The 23,925-nt window shown below is 35.5% G+C and overlaps 1 protein-coding gene across 12 annotated transcripts in view; it reads right to left on the bottom strand.

Annotated features, from left to right (window-relative positions):
- The window catches only part of RIMS2 (regulating synaptic membrane exocytosis 2), a gene marked incomplete at its 5' end in the record, with an annotated part of 342,653 nt that overhangs the window by 262,789 nt on the left and 55,939 nt on the right, over positions 1-23,925 (bottom strand). For all 12 annotated transcript variants that reach the window (XM_081111208.1, XM_081111209.1, XM_081111207.1 and 9 more), the window contains one exon: positions 22,578-22,788. In XM_081111208.1, the coding sequence (XP_080967334.1) occupies positions 22,578-22,788 (211 nt within the window). The remainder of the gene's footprint in view (positions 1-22,577; positions 22,789-23,925) is intronic.

Here is a 23,925-nt window from a genome sequence, read left to right as displayed (position 1 = left end):
GCTCTACCACTTTGCATAAACTTCAATCTTTACCCCTCTTTCTGCTTTCCCAAACTCTATTTTTATAGAGTTTTATGCCATGATACAAATCTTAACGGTAAACATTTTTTCTGCTAAAATAGGCATTGCTTGTATAGAAAGATTTTTCTTTCTGCACTCAGAATTATAGTTTATAAATAAAAATAATTTAATTAAATTAAAACAGGAACAAAATGAAAGAAGATGAGCAGAGTGTAAGCCTCAGGGCCACGGTGTCCCCAGGAAGAAAAGCAGGCACCACTGGCTGAGAGCATAGCTCTTTTAGGATCACAGAACTAAAAGTGCTCCATGTCAAATGAGAATCTGGAGTCAAGTTCACTTCCTGATGCCCAGGGCTTTCTTTATTGATAAAAGGGGTTGGAAAATACTGTAGGAAAGCTTTCTCCAGCTACAGAGTCCATAGAGCTGTGAGTCTGCGTAAGTGGGACACAGTCCTCTAACACAATACTGAACATGTTCTTCCATGAACATGCAAGATCATTCATTTAAAATATCACTAATATATTAATTTGCAATATCACTCAATATCGAGATGGAGGCAAGATCCCAGCTCACTACTGAAGACCTGGTCCTGGATTGAAGAACCCAGACACTGCATGAAGGCAACGAAGGCGATCACAAAAAGTTCATAAGAAAAAGGATATACGCTCAGAGGTAAAGGAAGGGAGAGAGAGGAGAAAAAAAACTACAGCAAAAACGTTTTAAAAACTCTTCCCGTAAAAAAAAAAAAAGTGGGGGGAGGGGGGAAGAGTCTAGATGGTTTCACATTTGACTCCTACCAAACACTGAGAGAACAGATAATCTCAAACTCATTCAACTAATCGGGGCGGGGGGGGAGGGGGGGGGGAGTTCCCCAACTAGAAAGATTTTAATGGCAAAATCAGAAAAAGGCACTGAATTCGTTTCCTATGGCTGAAGTAACAAAATTACCACAAACTGGTGGTTTAAAACAACAGAAATGTATGAAATGTATTCTCTAACAGTTATGGAGACCAGAAGTCCCAATCTGAATTCAGTATCCCTGAGCCAAACCCAAGGTGTCAACAGGGCCACACTCCTTCAGGGGGTTCTAGGGAAAACCAGTTCCTTGCCTCTTCTGGCAATCAGCTTCCGGTGGCTACCTCCAATCCTTGGCTTGTGGCAGCATCAATCCAAACTTCACGAAAAGCATCTTCAAATTCCTCCATGTTACATCTTCATATCACCTTCTCCTGTGCGTGTGCATGTGTGTGTGTAAAATCTCCCTCTGTCACCCGCTTACAAGGATACAAATAATTACACTTAGGGCCCACCCAGATAATCTCCCCATCTTAAGATCCTTATTAAATTACATCTGCAAGAATGCTTTTTTTTTCCTCCTGCCATATAAGATTACTCACAGGTTCAAGGATTAGGACATGGATATTTTTTGAGGGGCCATTTTCAGCCCTCCATAGGTAATATACATTTTAAATATACAGTGTCGTCCCCCCCCAAAAAAAAATATACACTTTGAATTATTATTCATTCCAAGGGGTTAAATCTGAAAAGAAAGAAACATCAATTGAGCTATCAACTGCTGAAGTGTGTATACATTTTGGGGGGACGTCCTGTATATGAGAAAGAAATGAACAAGAGAAAAAACCTATCATGGGGAGAATTGCAACAAATGCAAAAATAGTTCAATATTGGAAAATATATTAATGTAATTCACCACATTAATAGATTAAAATAGAAAAATGTGATATCAATAGTACAGAAAAACTATTCAAGCATTCATAAAATGCAAGATTCATTCATGTGAAAATAAAATCTAGCAAACAAGAAACAGAAAAGCAAGGCTTAAGCCTGATAAAAATTCTATATCCTATTTTATACTTAAGAATAAAAGGGAAGAGCCTTTTGTTCAAGGTCAGGAACAAAGAAAAATAAAATAAAGTCAGGAATAAATTAAAAATCCCTTGTATCACCACTTCTATTCAACACTGTCCTGGAGATACTGGATTAGTAAATATCCCACATGAGACAAGAAAAAAGATAAAACTGTCTGTCCTTATCTTAACACCATTTGATAATGATAGAAAATCCAAAAAAATCTACAAATATTAAAAGTTATAAAGGGCTTGACGAGTTTCGTAGATCAAAAATAAACACACTAGCCCGGCCAGTGTGGCTCAGTTGGTTGAGCGTAGCCCCATGCACCAGGAGGTCACAGATTCAATTCCTGGTCAGGGACACATGCCCAGATTGCAGGCTCGATCCCCAATAGGGAGCATGCAAAAGGCAGCCAATAGATGTTTCTCTCTCATTGATGTTTCCATCTCTCTCTCTCTCCCTGTCTTCCTCTCTCTGAGATCAATTTTAAAAGTAAATAAATCAATAGGCTGAAATAAACAGCACTTCTGTACACTACTAATAACCACCTACAAATATTTAATTAAAAATTTTAAATATCTGTCGCCAAGAAGCATAATATATAAAAGTCTAAAAGAAGACTAACATAAGTGGAAAGATATACTCTCTTGGGATGAAAAGACAAAATACCACGAGAATGTCAGTCTACCCAAATTAAATCTATAAAGTTCAATACGATTTTAATCAGAACTCTATTACTGTTTTTCATGGAATTTATCAAGCTAATTCTAAAATGAATATGAAAGAGCCAGGATAAGAAAAGACTCTAGATAATGCTGAAGAGAAATAACAATTTGAGGTGGACTTGCTCTACTTACTATAAAGTGGCAGAAATTAAGATAGTATGGTATTAGCAGGGAGATGGTAAATGGAACATGGAGCATAAGAAAGGCTCTAGATACAGACTCTCACATATGTCAGTGTTAACATCACAAATCAGTGGAGAAAAATGCACTGTTGAATTAATATAACTGAGACAAATGGTTTTCCATGCTGGGGGCGGGGGGAGGGGAGGGGGATTCATACCTCACACCACATAAAAAATCCATACCTATTGTATTAAACACTAAAACATGAAAGTCGAAACTAAGAATCTTTTAGAACAAATGTCAGGCAAATTTTCTGAAGTCAGAAAAACAAAAGATTTCTTAACTCAAATATAAAAAGCACAAAGTATATAAAAAGATAAATTCTACTGTATCAAGATGTTTAAACATTTGAACAGTACAACAGTAAGAGAGAATAAACAAAGTAAAAAAGAGAAAGCACATCTGGGAGAGATTTTATTGCAATGTTTACAATTAACAAAGAATATGCATTCAGGATATATGCAGAACTAGCATATTTCAATAAGAAAAAAAACACATCACAGTAGAATAATAGGTCAAAGAATGAATATACAATTCCACTGAGAAACCCAAATGGACAATAAACAAATAAGAAGGTGCTTAACATCATCGGTAGGAAAATGCAAATTTAAAACAATGAGTTACTATTCACACCCATCTATTTGGCAACATTTTAAGTCTGACAATAGGAAGCATTAGAGAGGAAGTAAAGGAACCAATACAAATATTTCCTCTCAGGATTGTAAATTATTTTCAACCAGTTTGGAGAGCCATTCCACAATATGTAGTGAAACTAGAAATGGCTACCTACATATTCTATGACCCAGAAACTTTAGAGAAATTCTCACAAAGGCACAAGAAGACATGAACAGGTATATTTATTGAGTACTATGTCCCTTAGAAAAACAATTTAGATAACTTAAATCAACATGAAAATGAATGAACTATAGCATATTCATGCGAAAGAATTATATTCAGCAGTAATGAAAAAGATATTTAGATAAATCTTAATTTTGAGATAATTCTCAAAATATGGTTAAAGAAGTTTCAGAAAAATAAATACAGGGTGTTCTATAATATAAAGTCAAAAATTCTTGCAAAATAATACTATCTGTGGTTTAGCAGCATATATGTATGAAGTTAAACTGTACAAATAAAGTGTGGAATGATAAGTATTAAAGATAATTGCTGTATCTCTAAAAAATATGGAAAAGTTTTAAGACTTGTATAACTGGTTGGTGTTATTCTCTAAATGTCTCGATATATTTTAAATATTTCCAAATGAACAAGAGGGAAAAGAAAACATGGGAGGATATTAGAATATATAACTAGGAATATATAAGTCCACCTCAATTTTAAAAGTGACTAGTGACTGATGAAGGTTAATTAGACTAGTGAAAATATTTGCTGATATTCATAATTATACTGAAAAGTTAATGTATATTTAACATAAACATATTAGTTAACTGAGAAGTAATTAGTGAATTTTCATTCAAACACAAATTTTTTTAAATGCCATACAGCATACTTCCAAGGGAAGGGGTGCGGGTTTATGAAGGGGTGTGTGTACAATAGCCAGGCAATTATATCAAAGGTAACCAGTTATCTGCACATATTTTGTAGTGTTGGTTTTATTTTATTTTCATCAAAGCATGTGATGTTTTATAAACTCCCTGTTCTCCATTAAATTTTATCAAAAAACTAAAGTGGGTGCCAAAGTAAATTAATCATGGAAATGAATTTAATTGTATAGGGTTCTTATCAGTATAAGGAATTCATACTAAATATTTGGATCTCAAAATATTATTTTAATTCACAATTGCGTTTTAAGTTTAAGTGTCTCTAAGTGGTTTTTAAAGAAAAGACAACTTTTAAGGCGGTAGGTATATTCAGCAAGATTAAGGAACGTGAACATTTCTGCAGTTACCACATTTCCCCACTAGTCTGTGCTCTAGCACTTTGGTCAAACTGGGCCCAAAGGCTTTGTATTTTGCACCTAAATCTTATTTCCCTAAAAAATAAATTTCAGTTAAAACTGTAAGTTTAATAAAATCTTAAAATGAGTTTAAAGAGTATCGTTATTCACATTACAAAATGTGATGATAATAATTAGAGTAATTATTTTCCATTGCATATTAACTGATTAAAGATTCAAAAGAGTAAATATAAATGTACTATCACTTGACAGTTTTCTTTTTCATCATTTAAAAGAACTTAAAGTTTATGATGTATAATTATAGAACTACAAAATAATTTAAATAAATTTAAAGTGAAATTAAGCAAGTTCAATTTTTCTTAAAATAGAAAGCATATTCCTAGATTTCATTTAAAAAGAAAAGCATATTCACCAGGTCAGTTTGGCTCATCAGTTAGAGCTTCGGCCCGACCAAAGGGTCAAGGGTTCAATTCTGCCCACGGGCATGTACCTTGGTTGCAGGTTCATCCTGGCCCCTTCCGGGGCATGTGTGGGAGGCAACCAATCAATGTGTCTCTCTCAAGTCGATGTTTCCCTCTCTCTCTTTCTCTCTCTTCCACTCCCTCCCTCCCTCCCCCTTATCTCTCTCCTTTCCCTAACTCTCTATTCCTAAAGAGGACATCTTACAAAAAAAAAAACACAAAAAAACAAAAGCCAGAACATAATTATATGACAGTAAAGAAGGGGTAGAGAAAATAATGCTTTATCCAAATTGAAGAGAATTGGAAGTGTAAAACTAGAAGCAACACAGAGGAAATACTACCAAAAATATGGAGATATGGAAATCATTAGAACACTCTTAGGAAAGAGAAATTTTAAGGAAGGGGTATTTTTTCAGAGAAAAGGTTCTAAATATAAAGTTTCATTTACCTGTTTCTCCGATTCTCACTAGTAATTATTTAATACGTTAAGGTTAAGGGACAAGACTATTTGGAATCTTCCATGGTTTCTTGCAAGTAAATTTTCAGAAGCCATGGACTCCACATGGACTTCCTTTTGCAAATTGTTCTTCTTGCTCCTGTAACTACTAAAAGGCAATAACATCACTAACCATATACAGGAGTCTGACCTACATTACAGCAGATTCCATGTAAAACAAGTCCAACTTGGCCCACCCAAGGGAGATTCACTATTCTACAAAAGTAAACTACCACAATATCACATCATAAAATTAAAAGCACAGCATATACCAAAGCTTCCGTGACTTTGTATTTTGTTCATCTCAAGCTAAACATGACCAAAACTGAATTCCAGTCCTTTACCTTAAAACTGCGCCATCCAGCCTTACTCATAGCAGCAGTTAAGGACAACACTCCAACTTCCCAGTGTGCCTCCGGCCAAAAACCATGGAATAATCTTTTTCTCCCATAATCCCACATATATTCCACCAGAACATTTCTCTTTTTTTGGTTCTACTTTAAAAATATATTCACAGAGATGACATCTCACCGCCTCCACCACAAACTACCCTGGTCTCAGTCACCAGCATCACCTGCCTCAACTATTGCAACAACCTCATAACGGGTCTCCCAGGCTCCATCCCTTCTCATTCTCCTCATTAATCTATCGCAACAAAGCAGTGACAATAAACTTTTTGAAGTGTCTTAAAATATAAGTCACATCATGTCACTTTTTTGGTCAGAACCTTTAATACTCCCCATTTTGCTCCGAATAAAAGCCAAATTCCTTACAATGACCCCAAAGGTCCTCTGCAATCTTACTCTAACCTTGTTTCTCACTATCTTGACCCACTTGGCCTGCTCCAGCCACACTGACTTCCTCGCTCTTCTTCCAACAGGTCCCGCCTGCTCCTAACACAGGACCTCTGTACCCACTATGACCTCAGTCTGGAAGGCTCTGACCCTAAATATCTGCAGTGCTAACTCCCTCAACTCGTTCAGGTCGTAGTTCAACTGTCACTTTTCAAGGCCATATAAACTAAAATAGCAACACCACTCAGAATTAAGTATTTTAATTTTCCCCAGGACACTTACACCTTCTGTTATTTATTTATCTCATTTGTTATGTGCTTCTCTTAATTAGAATATGTCTATTTTAGTTCATTGCTATATTCCAAGTGCCAAGAAAAGACCAAGCTGTGTCCAAGGAATGAGTGAATTAATATAGTAACCATTAAAAGTAAGACTATTACAATGAATAATCATTATATAAATCTGCCTGCTTAGCAAATTTCTACAATCCAAACACTGTAAGTTTCATAAAATTGTCTCTAAAAAAGTAACCTTTAAGAACTTTCCAAATTCAATTATTATAAAATATATTTTTCTGATAAAAATGTTTACTTAAAATTCAAAATGCTGAAATAAATTATTTTACATTTGTTTCATATACACTAAAATTGCTTAAAGATTTAAATGAAAGTAAAATATATATAGCGTATCTCAGAGGTTTCCAAACTGGTTCAATAACCAGTGATGTATCCTAATTGATTTTAGAATCTTACTAGGTCTTTTACGGGGGCGGAGGGACCCACATTTTTTTTGTCTGTTTTAGAGGTGATAAATATGTTGCTGCTGCCACTGCTACTAACAACAACAATAAATAGCATTTTTTAGTTCCTCCTGTTACAGGCATGCTTCTAATTCTTATGTATTTATTATCGCATTTAATCCACACCAAATTCTTCTCCGTTTATAAAGGAAGACACTGATGACAGAGGTTAAGTCACATAGACAAGGTCTTCAGCTGTAAAGCAATGTAGCCAGAATTCAAACCTCGGTCTTTTATAACCAAGGGACATAAAATTCTTCATATGAACTCTGTCTTAAGCCTCATGTGGCAGATGATTTTGGTACTCAGTGTCAAATCTCCTTGGCTTTCATCTGGTTTCAGCCATAGCTGTGCTGGACAGTGGTAGCAACAACTGAACTCAAAAGAACTTCACACCCACCGGAATGGATGTAATTTTTTTTTTTTTTAAGGAAAACATCAAGTGTTAGCAAGGATGTGAGGTACTGTAACACTTGTACACTGATGATCGATATATAACATGGTACAATCACTGTGGAAAAGTTTGACAGTTCTTCAAAAACTTAAACATACAATTACTATATAACCCAGCAATTCCACTACTAAGAAATACCCAAGGTAATTATATAGGCTACTTTCAGTGCGTTCCTAGTGAACACTAACTTTTAATTATTAATGTCTCTGATTTTTCAACATCACAATGCATTCTAATATGATGCTGTTAAGTTAAAATTAGCCTCGCCCTAACCGGTTTGGCTCAGTGGATAGAGCGTCGTCGGCCTGCAGACTCAAGGGTCCCAGGTTCGATTCCAGTCAAGGGCATATACCTTGGTTGTGGGCATATCCCCAGTAGGGGGTGTGCAGGAGGCAGCTGATCAATGTTTCTCTCTCATTGATGTTTCTAACTCTCTATCCCTCTCCCTTCCTCTGTAAAAAATCAATAAAATATATTTTCAAAAAATAAAATAAAATAAAATTAGCCTCACTTGGCACCATCCACACCTAAATAAGCATACCCCCAATCCCAAGAAGCACAATGTGCTGGCTTTTTAAAAAGGCACGCGTACGGCTCAGCAAATTCTCTCATGATAAACCCAAAAATAAATTCCACACAAAGGCCAGCTCCCCATGCACATCCTGCCCAGCAGACACACGTCCCTGAGGAATCACTGAAAGCCCAGGTCAGTTACTCTGGCCGCGGCTAGAGCTAACCTAGCGCTATTCTTAGAGATCCAATTTGGTCAGCTACCAGGTTAATTACACTCGGAGTGGCTCTTAGATCACCTGGACCCAGGGAGGCTGTGGCAATAAAGCACTGGAGGGTTCCAGGCAGGAGCACGCCTTTATCGTCTACGCACACTTTAATCTGTTCCACCATCCGATAAAACAGAACATCCCTCACAGAAGGCGTCAGTGGGAGGAAAAGGGGGTCAGAGGTAACGCTTTCAACAATAAAGATTTGATTAAAAAAAAAAAAAACATTAAAAAAGGGACAGACCCTAAGGTATATGATTATGGCATTTAAAGACCTTGTCTGTTATATAAATAAATAGACTCTGAGCCAGAGGCTTCAGGAAAATATTGTATTTTGTTACTGGAGACAACCAGTCCCTGAGACACAGATAAAGAAAACCTCTGGAATGCGCAGAGGAGTGAGGAATCCATAATAAAGACATGATTGTGACACTCTCTAACTAACCAGTTCGTCTTAATTTCTAATTTCTCAAAATACCAAATGATTGGACCAAAATTGGAAAACGGATGTTAAGAGAGGAAACATCACCTGGCGGGATGCAGCCAGTATTGTCTAGGCTCATTTGATATGCAACACTTTAACCAGTTTAAAATGTTTTAATAATATTGAAGCTTAAATCGAAGTAACAAATTTAAAATCTTCCCACTTCAATTTTGGTTTTATGATGCTGTTATTAAAGATATTAAAATAATTAACTCACTTTATGTTTTGTTATTATTTCACCTGCTCATGTTGGGTTGAGGGCAGGGAAAATTTAGTAATATCAAAGGATGTCTATTGCATTCAGTTAGGCTTACAATAAAAGAAACAGAATAGTAGAAGTAGTTAAACTTGTGATTTTATTATAGGAGTTGGCCCTGACAGAGCTGTTATATTTCGTTTCTAGGACAATTTTATTAAGGCCAGATACATGTTAATATGTGATTGAATAAAAATGCAAAAGCGAATACTCTACTATTGTTTAGACAGTATTTACAAAAATGCAGCTACTGCCTAGATGAAATGGAACAACCAAAGATACTACAACAAAAAACTCTTTTTTAAGTATATGCTAAACTGCAACACTATATGAGAATAGCGATGGGCAGGAACATAGGCCAGGATTATGGAAGCTGGATAATGTGCTTAAATCAGGAAAAGCATCAGACTGCAGTGGAAACAAAGAGCACCTTGCTCTGAATATCACCGCTGCAGCTGCAACCCAACAGGTCGCCTTTATGCTTCTAAAACGTGAGAAATACTGCAGGACATTCATCATCCTTCCACACCTTTTACTTCACCAACATTACCATTAGTAACATTATTTTTTTTTACAATAAAGTTAATAACCTGCCAACAATGAGTGAAATCTTTATTTATTATTGTCTCAAGAGATACTGGGTAAGAGAACTAATAATTGTTGTAAAAAGAGAAAAAGGAATAATTTAAGATCCTCGTTAAAGTGGTCTTTTTATAAACAGATAATATTGTCTCTAGACAATGAAATGAGCATCACTTTGTTCCCAAAACTGTTATTTCATTATGCTCTCACCAGACAGAGTAAGTCAGTATTTACTAAAAGATAAACAGCCAGCTACATGTTCTAACCTATGGCAAATAATTTGGCATGGAAATTTAGTTCACTTATTTGTTCCACGCATCCTAAAAAGTCCAACATACCCATACTAATCTACTGTTTGCAACCCGAGTTAATTTATGTGTAATATGTGAGCAGATGTGTTAATTGACCCTAATACTTCAAACATCATATACAGCTGAGTATCAAAGAAATGATCAACATGCACACCTTTACTCCACGTCTGTATTTGTAAAGAACAACTCTAGATGTTTGTCTGGTTTCCCTGGCGCGCACTGCAAATCCACCAATGTTTCCATTAAGCATGCTTTTGACTATAAGTAATGGAAAATCTGACTACTAGAGGCAGAAACGGATTGGGTTGGGTATTTTTTTTCACATTGGGGAAAGGTATTGCATGGTGTTGGATCAGTGGCTCAACAATGTCATGACTAATGACTCAAATACTCCTGGCTTTTCCCTCATCTTCACAAATGGCCTCTGAAGCGCAAGACAACACTTTTGCATTAAAAGGTAGTTCCAGCCCTGGACGGTGTGGCTCAGTTGGCTGGGCAATGTCCCATGCACAGAAAGGTTGCCAGTTCAATTCCCGGTCAGGGCACATGCCCAGGTTGCTGGCTCGATCCCCAGTGGGGTAACATGCAGGAGATAGGCGATCAAGGTTTCACTCTCACACAGATGTTTCTCTCTCCCACTCTCCCTTCCTCTCTCTCTAAAAATCAATAAAAAATTATTTTTTTAAAAAAAGGTAGTTCCAGCTACATCTTTCTTTTTTATCATAACTTCCAAGAAGCCCTTATGAATTTCCTCCATCTCTCATTCGCTAGTACTCTGTCACAAAGCCATTTCCAATTGCAAAGAAAGCTAAAAATTTCACATTTTTCAAGTCCCTCTATTGGAAATTATGAGAAGTAGAAAATGTCTGTTAAGACAGCCATTCAGCAGGATCTAGAACAGTTTCCTCATTCAACTACTCAACATTCTGTACATATATTTTACATGTAACACAGTCACCCCTTCCCAAAGGGAGATAATCCCAAAGTCTCATCTATATATATGAAAGCCTAAGCAACCATTACCACCAGACAACCGGCAGGTCGCTATGATGCGCAATGACCACCAGGGGGGCAAGCACTCAATGCAGGAGATGCCCCCTGGTGGTCAGTGCGCTCCCACAGCCAACCTCCCGCTGGCTGGCCAACCTCCTGTGGTCCCTCCCCTCAGCTGGCCGGCCCTGATCTGCCCCTATTGCCAGCCAGGCCAAGGGACTCCACCTGTGCACAAATTCGTGCACCAGGCTTCTAGTCTAGTTATAAAATCTAGCTCTGAATCCAGGACCTCTGAGGTAGAGCAAATCCTACCATCATGGTTGAGTGTGTATCTTCGTGATCCAATGCACTGAAAGACAAATTATCTGTTCCTAACACACCCAAAACACAATATGGAGAAACAAGAGGGAACTGCACCAAAAACTCTCATTCAGAAACAGGAAGAAGGAGAAGTATATAGTGGGCAACAGTCCATGGCACACAGTAACCCCTACATGAACAATGGCTTCATTTCCTTGGCTATCCTGTCAGTCTCAGATTCAGCTATTTAGGAGGCTCTCCCCTGGTTGTTGTCATTCATATTCCCCGATTCTTCCCTTTGGACAGATGTCCCTGGGCCATATCCTCCCTGGCTATATAAGACAATGACATTGGCAGATGTATCTTTCTTGCATTCTGTACAGGTTTCATTTCCACTCCTAGTATGCACATCATTCTGCTAATATGAGTGCAGGGTGTTGCCTTAGGGGTTGAATAGTCATAGATAGAATGTTTGTTATCCAGGCTTGGGGTTTCATTTGCCAATAGCCACAGAGGGCTATTTAAATTAAAATTAATTAAAATTAAATAAAATTAAAAATTCGATTCCTCTCCACACTAGACACATTTCAAGTGCTCAATAGCTTCATGAGACTGGTGGAGCCTACTGTATTAGATGGTGAAGATATAAAACATCTTTTTAAATATATTTTTATTGATTTCAGAGAGGAAGGGGGAGAGAGAGATAGAAACATCAATGATGAGAGAGAATCAATGATCTGCTGCCTCCTGCACACTGCCCCCCCTCCCAGGATCAAGCCCAAAACCTGGGCATGTGCTCTTGACCAGAATCGAACCTGGGACCCTTCAGTCCACAGGCTGATGCTCTATCCACTGAGCCAAATCGACTAGGGCAAGACATAAAACATTTTCATCACTATGGAAAGTTCTATTGAACAGTACTGCATAAAGAGTGTCATAAAAAGACCTATGGAATTTTATTTACAATGTTCCAAATCCACATAAAATTAGCATTATTTCATGTTAGTCAATGCTTGGTATAAAATATAGACTGTTACATGACAAAATCTTGTCAGTAAATGAATTATTATTGAGTACCTAGTATCTGGGATAGGTGTCAGAATTCATTATAAAAACTACAGACACAGAAGTAGCTATAGAAAAAAGAAGAGAAATAAATATAAGTAGACTGAAAAAAAAAGGCTTTAATTACGTGAATGGCACTACTTTAGAGTTAGCTAGTAAGGTTGGCCAGCAGAAGGTTGGTAGGTGCTCTAGAGCAGCGGTCGCCAACTGGTGGTCTGCAGACCACTGGTGGTCCGTGAGGTCAGAAAGGTTGGCGACCGCTGCTCTAGAGCAGCCGTGGGCAAACTACGGCCCGCGGGCCAGATCCGGCTCGTTTGAAATGAATAAAACTATTGAAAAAAAAGACCGTACCTTTTTATGTAATGATGTTTACTTTGAATTTATATTAGTTCACACAAACACTCCATCCATGCTTTTGTTCTGGCCCTCCGGTCCAGTCTAAGAACCCATTGTGGCCCTCAAGTCAAAAAGTTTGCCCACCCCTGCACTAAAGCATCTGCCCTTGATTGAGGAGGATGCACAATCTGGGACATGTCTATAGCAATTAACCTTCAAAACTGCCTCAAAATTTTGATTGATTTTTTTCACCTGTAGGAATTCTAACAAAGAAAACTAACCAAGCAGTCCTGAAGATCTTTTGCTCAGCGACTTCATTCTAAAACCACATCAATATTTGCCACCACCTAAACATTATCCTCAACCTAGTAACTGAAGACTGAGGAGAATAAAAAAGTTCCAACTGATAAAAAAAAAAAAAAAAAAAAAGGAGTCACACTGTTCAGAAGACCTCAGCTAAATGGTGTCCTCTTTGGGTGTTATGCCAATTTGAATTTGGCAAAACTTTTAGACCTCAAGTTTAGTTTGACGCATCAGAAAGAGTCAGAATTTTTTTAAAAAGAAAAGAATGACCCCTGCAATTTTTTTCTCAGAACCGTCTGCAGCCCTCCTACTCACTGCTGTAATCAATATCTCACGTTTATTATAAAATACTATAACACACACCAAGGAAATCTATAAAAATGTAAAGAAGAAAAAGCTGAACTTTTTTTTTTTTAAGAATCAGAACAGAAAGATTTTTATCTGTGTTTGCAGGAAGTCACCAGTCCCTAGAGCAAATCCAAATCAGACCTCTAAGGACAAATATGGGCAGAATTTTAAAACCTAGGCTGGAGTTGAATCCTCTAAACCTAAGTATTTTAAAATTATAATTGTCTAATACTTAATATGAGGATGTAAGATAGACATCTTACCAATTTCTATAACACATTAAGAAAAAGAAAAATATATTAAATGCTTATACTCAACTGTATATAGATACTTCAGAAAAATCCATCTTCAATGTTAGTGTGACTCATTCATTATTACAAACACTGAATTTTTATACTAGCTTCTTTTAAAAACTCTGACCAGTACAATGATGACTTTAGGAAAATATAAGATTAAAAGAATTCTTAACACAATGAAAAGTGCATAAGATCTCTAAAATACTAAATTCTAAAGAAGCAGGCCTCTTTAAGAATCAAATAATCCATTTTTTATCTGTAACATAATAAAATGTTTTTCAGTAAAATTAGATAGCATGCTTAAAATATCTAATTGTATAGTGATTATCATGCACTACAACTTAAAAGTATATAAATTAAATATAGCTATAAAATTAAAATTAGCAATAACAGTAAGAAAAAAATAATATTAGACAGAAAAAAGACTCTAACCACTTTGTCCTCCTGGTGTGAATATCCACGAAAGCAAGTTAGAAAAGACAGAAAAGACAAAACAAAAAGAAATAATTAATTCCATTCTTAAAACAAATAAGAGTTTTTTAAAGTTTGTTAGTGAAATAAAAATTCTAAAAAAGTCTAATTAAATGTTTACTAAAATCTAAACTTTTTAGGAGAAAAAACTTAAGAGCACACTATATACTAGAATGTATTAAGACATATAAATAAGAATTAATTTCTATAAAAGCAATTAAATACCCAAACATCTGAAAAAGGAGAATGCTCTTTCCACAAATGAAATCCTAAATAAATATTCAATTAACTCAAAGAGAAACTAAAACATGTTAAGGTAAAAGACTTTATGTACAAAACCATGTAAAACTGCATCACTGTTTACCTTTAATTTCGTCACATATTAGCAAAAGTAGTAGACAAAGTGTATTTTTGTGCAAACTATGCAAAATGTTTCTAAAAGTCATCTCTGTCCCATTAATTTAGGAGTCTCCTAGCTTTAGAACAAAAAGAACAAATATATAAAGTCATTAAAGATAATATGTTACTGATTAAAATTGGTAATTTTGAGTCATAGTTTCCCAAAATTATAAATGAGGAAAATAAATATTATAAATGTGGAAAATAAAATAAGACACAGGATTTGGTCAAAAGAACATTTTTGACATAATAAAATTAAACTCAATTATTGCATTTCCCTCTATCTATAATAATAAAAGCATAATATACTAATCAGACCAGACAGCCAGACGGCCAAACAGTGGAACGACCTTCCGGATGAAGCCAGGGCTGCGAGGGCGGAGGCAGCTGGGGCTGCGAGGGCCGAGCCTTTTGCTCGAATTTCGTGCATTGAGCCTCTAGTTTAAATATAACAATACTATAGTAAAAGTGATGATGTAATAATAATGACCTGATATATCACAAAAACATATAAGTTCAAAGTCAAAATCATGTGTTTTGAGGTTCACTTTCTCTACAATATGGGTGGCAGTATAATACTTGTGACTAAGAGTAAAAACTTTGCAATTAAAAAGACCTATCTTAAAATTCCGCCTTTTAAACAACACTCCTAGCTGTATATCTTGTGCAATTTCCTTAAGCTCTCTAAGCCTATACTTCCTTATATGCAAACCTTTATAGGGTTTATGAGAATTAAATAAAATAGCATGAAAAACCCTCAACACAATGTCTGGCATATATCTCTATATCTTCTATAGGACATTGGCATAGAAGAGATAGGACTGCATTCTTTACATTATTGTATGCTTTCTTACAAATGTTAGACCTAAAGATCATATACTAACTATCACACACAGTCAAGGACATCAATCTACTGACAACAATTTAGTCCAACAAAAATCATTTTCAGAGCATCCACTGTATATGGATCAGGCTCTACATTAGAAATCTCAGGTGTAAAAAATGAGTAGGATGGTTTCTGCCCTCAAGGAACTAAATGCAATTAGAAATAATCATTGCAGAACAAAGAGATATTCGGAAAGCAAGGAAATAACAAAGCATTAGAAACCCAAATACAAGAGGATATGCCAGAACTTGGGGAAAGGATGAAGAGAAAGTTTTTAAGATATAAGCAGGGCTGTAATGAGGCCCTGGCCGGGTAGCTCCATTGGCTAAAGTGTCGTCCAGATGCACCACGCCTGTGGGTTCGATCTCAAGTGAGGACACTTACAAGAAGCAACCAATGAATGAATGAATGAGTGGAACAGCAAGTCTCTCCCTCCTTTCTTCCCTCCCTCTAAATTAAATAAATAAATAAGTACGTAAGAAAGTAAATGTTTAAATAGAAAATAAAAAGAAGAATGAAGAGACTGTTACCAAGACCAGTGAGGGAGAACATTTTATGCAAAGAATATGGCATATGCAAAAAGCACAAAAGCACCAAGAACACTGGCATGTTTGGAATATATAGCTGGAATAACTAGATTATAAATGATATGTTGGAACTAAAATCTTTATTAACTATGTATTTATACCTGACAAAATCTCAGAAGCATACCACTTGGATAAAAATAACTCACATGGCAGAATTTTTTTTAAACTGAAGTTATAACTAATAAATTTGCTGATAGTTAATTCCTTTTAACAGATTAAAACTAGTTTAATTTTAGCTATAACATATACATGAAAAACTTCACTATAATATATACATGAAATAATACTGCCATCACAACCTTTATCATCTTTCAATAGAAAAATAAGCATAAAACCTACAATATGATCTGTAAATAAGGCTGATTAGCTACCACTTACTGACTGTTCACTATGCTACAATGTGCAAACTAATTGGAAGGAGACGAGTCTGGAAGCAGAGAGAACTAGGAATTGTTACAATATTTGGGGTAACAGACAAATGCCAGAGTGGTATGAACTATATGGTAAGACCAAGAGGAATGGAGAAAAGTGATCAGAAGATACTGAGAAGTAAGGCTCCTTAGGAGTTGACTGAGGAGAAGTGGAGAAGTACTTCCAGAATCTGGCTTAGGGAACTGGGAGGAGGAGAGGACATTGCTTTGGGGAGAATGAAACTGAGGTGTCTGCTAGCAGAGACTTTTGGTAGGCAGCTATAGAGGTTGATCTGGAGGCTCAAAAATAATCTGGCTAGTAAAACAGTATCTGTAAATTATCAGCGCATATGTAGTATTTGAAGCCATAAGAGTAAACAAAATCTCTCAAGGAAATTATGAAAGGAAAAGGGAAGAATGAGGATGATGACCCTGTTCCTTGAACTGGCAAACCTTCAGAAGAAAAGGAATTCAAAACAAAAGGATGGCTACGTCTTCTAATCAGTTTTTAGTAATACAATTGTCACAAGTTTCACTGTATTTGCAAAAGTGGTATTAAACTTACTAATAACCAAAGTGGAATTGAGTTGCTTGAAAATGAAAGGTAATGTATAAATATAGAATAGTACCAAGGGCCTTAAGACTAAGACTGATTAAAATCTCATGGAAATACAAATAATAACATAGTGTGGAGGAATATTTTTATTTTAAACATATGGGTCATTTGAATTTTAACGGTACTTTCTTTAAAAGTGAATTTCAACCTGAATCATCTGGATATTTCCTCCAACATTACATTGAGTCTCTGTGTGAAAAAAAAATAAATGTTCAATTCAAAGATTAATATTGCTTCAATTTACATACATGTTCATTATGGCTGATGCAGCTTATGTATGCAATAAGGAATACACTAACCCTATATACAAGTGTGATTAATTAAATAAGAAAATATATGTGATAGCATCTTACATGATACCAGACATATACAGGAAGTAAAAAGAAATCTAATGCCATAAAAATTATTGCCAAACATTTCTGTAGCACTGGCTATGTGCCAAGTATACATCTACGTGTTTCACATAAAATTAATTAATTTCATCTTCACCAATAAGCTGTGAGATAGGTACTGCTATTATTTCTATTTACAGATGCAGAAACTGAGGCAGAGATTAAGCACCTTGGACAAGTCACACAACTAGTAAATGCTGAAGATGGGATTCAAACTTAGACTCACTTCAGAATTTGTGCTGATGTGGCTCCAGCACAAACTTGCAAGGTGAAAATGTATCCCTTTATGCTCAGATTAATCCATTATTTTGCCTCCTTCCACAATACTAATACTCATTAGGAGGTATAAAGTTTCCTAAGATTCTGTGGGTTGAACTCAAAGTTACTACATTATTCTGCACATCAATGAGGGGAAACAATTCTCTCTTCCTTTTAAATTCTACAGCTATTTTCTAATAATCTCACACATTCTAGCTTACTCAGTTTAAAGGCTTAAAATTAAGGGTCCACCTGATGAAACCTTTTACTTAATAGCCCTGTAAATTATATAATTCTGAATTTTCCTAACTTTACCTATTCCTCAAATTCCTATAAATATAGTTTCCTAAAACAGTGGTGTCCTCAACACTCCCATGTTATATAAATGTGGGAACAGTTAAAAACCAAAACTTAACACACAATATGCTAGACGTAGTAACATCAGAGACTTAATGAAGCTTCTCAATTTCTTCTTAAAAATTGTTTAAGTGGTACACTATTTGGCTATATAAATGTACTTTTCAGGGACTTCAAGAATTCATGAGTAAACAAGTATTAATTTTAAAATCATAAAATGTTAAACTCAAAAAAGAACACATAGAAATTAGTTAGATTAATGCCTTCATTTTACAGATTTTAACACAGAAGCCACTAAAACATGACGTGACACATCAAACAAAAGACACACAATACCATGGCAGAAACTAAACCTGCTTCTCCTGATTTCCTCAACGAATGCCACCCTCTTCTGAAGACTGCCCCATTTTTTTCCCAATATACCAGGGTGTAGCAATTCTCTGAGAAAAGAATTTCTAAAAGAAAATTCATACGATATGCTTGCCTTTGATGCAGGGGGAATGACTGCATGTTGCACTAGCTACAGATTTGGGGTAAACACAGTGGCTTGAAATTTTTAAAAAGGAAAGGAACTGCCTACAATATTAAAAAAAAAAACTAATCATTATTTTATCTCTCAATGCACAATTTAAATATTAGTCCTTAAAACCACTCATATAAATGATACTGAAGGACTCATTTACAGAGGAGCATGTCATTATTATCATCCCATTCTTCCCACCTGGTGTACTAAAAACACATATACCAATAATTTTAAAGGACTCACTTAAGCAGCACTTTTATAATCATTATGCAGTTATGATTCATTCTGCTTCAAGTCTGATAATTCATGATAGAAAATCTCGTGTTACATTTATAAATTAAACAATACAATTCTGAAAATTGTATGTTCTTTATATTTCAAAATTAGATTAACCATTAAGTAGATGGTAACATATTTTTGCACCAAAAAGTAAAGGAAACAAAAACTTAATTTGCCACACACTGAAGCTTAAAATAATCCTCATTGTAAGTTATTATAATGAATTTCCTACTAGAGTTATCATTTTATGATTACAAAGTAATTTCTCCTTTATAAAGTCATCATTTTTAAATCTGACTAAAAATATAGCTCTTATTAAGGGGGTTTCATCTTAGAAGGAAATAAATGGAAGCAATATGTCATAAAATCTCATATTGGAATTTCTATAGGTCTCATATTTTATTTCTTTGTATCCTAAATACACTAAAAAGAATTAATTCATTTTTAAGGATGGCTCCACATCTAAGAGTCTCCAAATTACGACAACAGATTATTTTATCTTGATTCTTGAAAGGTTACTCAACTAATTTTTAAATAGCTTTATAATTACATTGTAAGCCATAAAATATTGGCATTCCCATTATTCTACTTCATTAAAATAGTGTGACCGAATTTAACTGGGCTTAATCCTTTAGGGCTATGATAAATCAAAGAGATGCATTCAGCATCTACTGAAAGCAGAAGCCTTCTTCTATTGCATCAGGCAGCTGGATGACGATCCAATTTGAAGAGAGAAATTGAACTCAATACTCTTTCACTTAGAATATAGACAACCTTTATACCTATCACTCAAAGGGACACTATCCCAAGTAAATTATGACACTCTTATGACAGGTTTCTTACCTCAATGAAAATGAAGAAAAACTAATTTAAAAATCCAGGTTATCTTTCTTGAGCTAAACTCTATAGACTATTTTTTATGTTTTACTCCCTTGACACATTCCTCAGATCATAGAAAAAATATGAGTAAAGTGGGGCGCATTCCTTTTTCTATTAACCATCTCCTTCAGACTAATCCACAACATACAGAATTTTATAGTCGATTAAATTGCAACAGATCTTTAAGGAGTATCCCAATTTTTCACTGTACTTTTTATTGACAAAAACGGTGCTCAGCATAAAGGGACCTGTGTTAGAAATCAAGAAATATATTTTCAAGCAAACTGTAAGCAGATGTCATGAGAGATTTCTGCTTCTGACCTAAATGGCGTAACAAGGACCAGATTTCTCCACCTGCTTACAACAAACAACAGCAAAACAACAACAAAAAAAAACACAGACAAAATACATGAAAGAATGGTCTAATTGGATATAAGCCAACAAAAGACAGTGATAGATGGGAAATAAGCAAGATAAACTCTACAACTGTCCCAGCTTACTACTTTGAAAGACTTTTCAGGTAGAACAGGACAGAGAAACTGAAGTGCAGCTTAGCAGACATCCTGACTTGAATGGATTAAAACTGAGATTCTGAGGAAGGCAATACAGCGAGATGCCACAGGGCAAGTTACCAGAGAAAAGAAAGCTACACTGAGAGAGAACTCACTTGAGATATCTACAGAGGGTCCCTTCAAGAAGTCAGCTGAGTAATGACCAGTGAGCACGCATGTGAGAAAACACCTAGCAGTGGGAATGGGGTGGAATCATCGAAAAGGGTTAAAGAGAACAGTGGATGATCCCACCAGGGAGGCTGGAAAAACTCATAATTCATGGGGCATATGTGAAAGTACTCATGAAAGCCTTACCTTAGTAGAAGAGAATAATTAGTGCTACACTGAGAACTGCTCCATATCCATCTAACAAATCATAAAAGAAATACACAAAGTGTCAAATGTTTCCACATAACTGCATCCCAGACAAAGTTAAAGAAGAGTTATAGTAACACAGAAACATCCAGCACCCAACAAAGTAAAATTTACAATGCCTGGCATCCAACATAAGATATCAAGCATGCAGAGAGTCAGGAAAATGCATAATGTAATGAAAATAATCAAAACCAACGCAAAACTGACAGAGATGCTAGAATTAGCAAAGGAGAACATCAACAGAATTATGAGAGTATGTTCTATATTTCAAAAAGTTAAGTTGATAATGAAAGATATAAAAAAGCCCCCACTGAAATTCTAGATATAAAAACTAAAATGTCTAAGATGAAAAATACACTACATGGTAACATAAAATTTGGCATTGCTGGAGAAAAGATTAGAAAGTTTGAAGGCATAGCAATACAAAACTTCAGAGAGGAAGGAAGAGGGAGAGAGAGATAGAAACATCAATGATGAGAGAGAATCATTGATTGGCTGCCTCCTGCAAGCCCCCTACTGGGGATCGAGCCCAAAACCCAGGCATGTGCCCTTGACCGGAATCAAACCTGGGATCCTTCAGTCCGCAGGCCCATGCTCTATCCACTGAGCCAAACCAGCTAGGATACTAACATATTCTTAATAGTGAAAGACAATGCTTTTTCCTTAAGATCAAGAACAAGACAGGATACGTCTGTTGCATGCTTCAATGTCTGTGAATCTGGAGTGGGGTGGAGGAGGTCAACAGGGGGGAGAAAAGAGACATCTGCAATACTTTCAACAATAAAGTTTTTTTTTTAAAGATACACATTTTTAAAAAAAAAAATGGCAGGATGTCTGCTCTCACCACTTCTATTCAGAATTGTACAGGCATTTCTAGCCCATACAACTAGTCAAGAAAACGAAATAAAATCGGTAAAACAGAAATATAATCAGTAAATCAGTATAATTTTTCAGATCAGTGAAAAATTAATAGAAATAAAACAATGAGAAAACAAAACAAAACAATGAGAAAGGGGGAGCAATGGGAAAATGGATAAATGAAATCGCACAGGAGACCAAAATTACCACTATTATATCTATGTAATTAAAGATATCAGCTTCCTATTTAAAAGCCACCCAAATAAAGAACTGATTGATAAGATACTAGTGAGGAGATAAAAGCAAATGCTAAAGAACTTACTGAGACAAGTATTTTTTTAAAAACTGCTTTTGCTGATTTCAACAAACATTCTTTGGGTAGCATTAACGTTTTTCTAAAGTGGATGGATAAACTCCAAAAATCTAGTATAAGTGTGAAAAACGTCCTTAACATTTCTTCTTGAAATTCCATAGTCTAATGTTTATTTCATTAATGTTAAGACAGAAATAAAAAGGTAACGTAGCTTGAAAAGCTTTCCAATTATGAAACACAGAACCTCAAAGCTAAAAGCAGCCTCTTCCTCTCAGAAGGAAGAGCATATGTGCAAACTTGATAAACGTGAGTGGCAATGGAAAAGCTAGAGTCAGTTCTGTGACTTTAAAAAGGAACTTTAGTCTCCCTGGACCTGAGTTTTCTGGACCTGCAAAATAAAGGAACTAGATCTCTAAATTCTATTAATCATCTTAGAGAGTCTAGGATTCTACGATTCTAAACCAAATCATAAGCTAAAGGAGATAAAAAAAATGAAGCAAATATATTTTTTACTCAAAAAAAAAATAAGTTTTTTTTAACTAAAATGAAGGCACTGGCTAATGTGAATATTAATTTCAGTTGTCTTCTGCGCTTGCTCACAATAAGCTTAACTGTAAGAGAATTATTACGTATGATTTTCATTTCTGTACCTTGTTTGAGCGTAAAGACACTCGACCTCCGCAACGAGCACAGAACTTGGTTTGGCAATATGAACAGTTATGGCCACATCCATCCGCAAACTTTGTTTTGTGGCAGATCCCACAGGTGGGAGCATCGCCCTTCTGTTCTTGCTGCTGCTGTGATTCCTCTCCCATCTTCTTTACCTGCTCCTTATACATTTCGAACTGCTGATGAAGTTTCCTGCAAAGAAAACAAGTGAGGAAAAATTAGTTTCCTGATGGTCTCAAAACAAACACTATCATTACAATCTGTGGACAGAATTTCATATAAAAAAAATCCATAGAGCTCTAGCTGGTTTTGCTCAGTGGACAGAGCATCGGCCTGCAGACTGAAAGGTCCCAGGTTCGATTCTGCTCAAGAGCACATGCCCAGGTTGCGGGCTCGATCCCCAGTAGGGGGCATGCAGGAGACAGCCAATCAATGATTCTCTCTCCTCACTGATGTTTCTAGCTCTCTCTCTCCCTCTCCCTTCCTCTCTGAAATCAATAAAAATAAAAAAATTAATTTAAAAAAATCCATAGAGAATAAAAGAATAAAAATTTAATTTTCTGATAATGGAATAACATCTTATATGGCACATCATATCGTAAGTGTTGCAACTAATTCTGCCTTCTGATATACATATTAATGTAAGGCCCAATTCAATATATGTCTATGGAGATATTTCTTCTATTATAATTGTAAAATTTCTACCTACTATTTGCAATATATTTTCAACCAGACACTCTAAAATATTTACAACATTATTTTGCAAAGTTTAATTTCAAAATAAAGGCAGTTTATTTGACTTACACAGTGAAACCAAAACCTATGAAATTCAAATCATTCAGACAAGATCTGAATTGGAGTGATCTTAAGAATCCAGACAGAGGGGAATACACTGGATGAGTGCTCTCACTAATTGTTTAAATCTGTTCAACCGTCTGGACATTAGTTGGCTATAAAAACACTGTGAAATATTAGGATCCTATAAAATAAGGCGGGGCAAATAAAAGGCCAAGTTTTAAAGATAAAATGAAAGAAGAAGAAAAAATATATCTAGGAAAGTTATTATTTACTCCAGTTAAAAATAAGTAGTGATAGCCGTCCTGGTGTGGCTCAGTGCTTGAGCATCGACCTATGAACCAGGCAGTCACAGTTCAATTTCCAGTCAGGGCACATGCCCAGGGGTAGCTAGCCAATGAGTCTCTCTCATCATTGATGTTTCTCTCTCTCTCTCCCTCTCCCTTCCTAACTGAAATCAACAAAAATATATATTTTTAACAATAAAAATAACAAATAAATAGTGATATAACTTTCACTTCCATTGTTTTTATA

The sequence above is a fragment of the Myotis nattereri genome (assembly GCF_964212035.1).
Source record: "Myotis nattereri genome assembly, chromosome: 17".
Taxonomy (NCBI): domain Eukaryota; kingdom Metazoa; phylum Chordata; class Mammalia; order Chiroptera; family Vespertilionidae; genus Myotis; species Myotis nattereri.
Note: the sequence above shows the minus strand (reverse complement) of the source record. Positions and strands in the feature narration are given on the sequence as shown.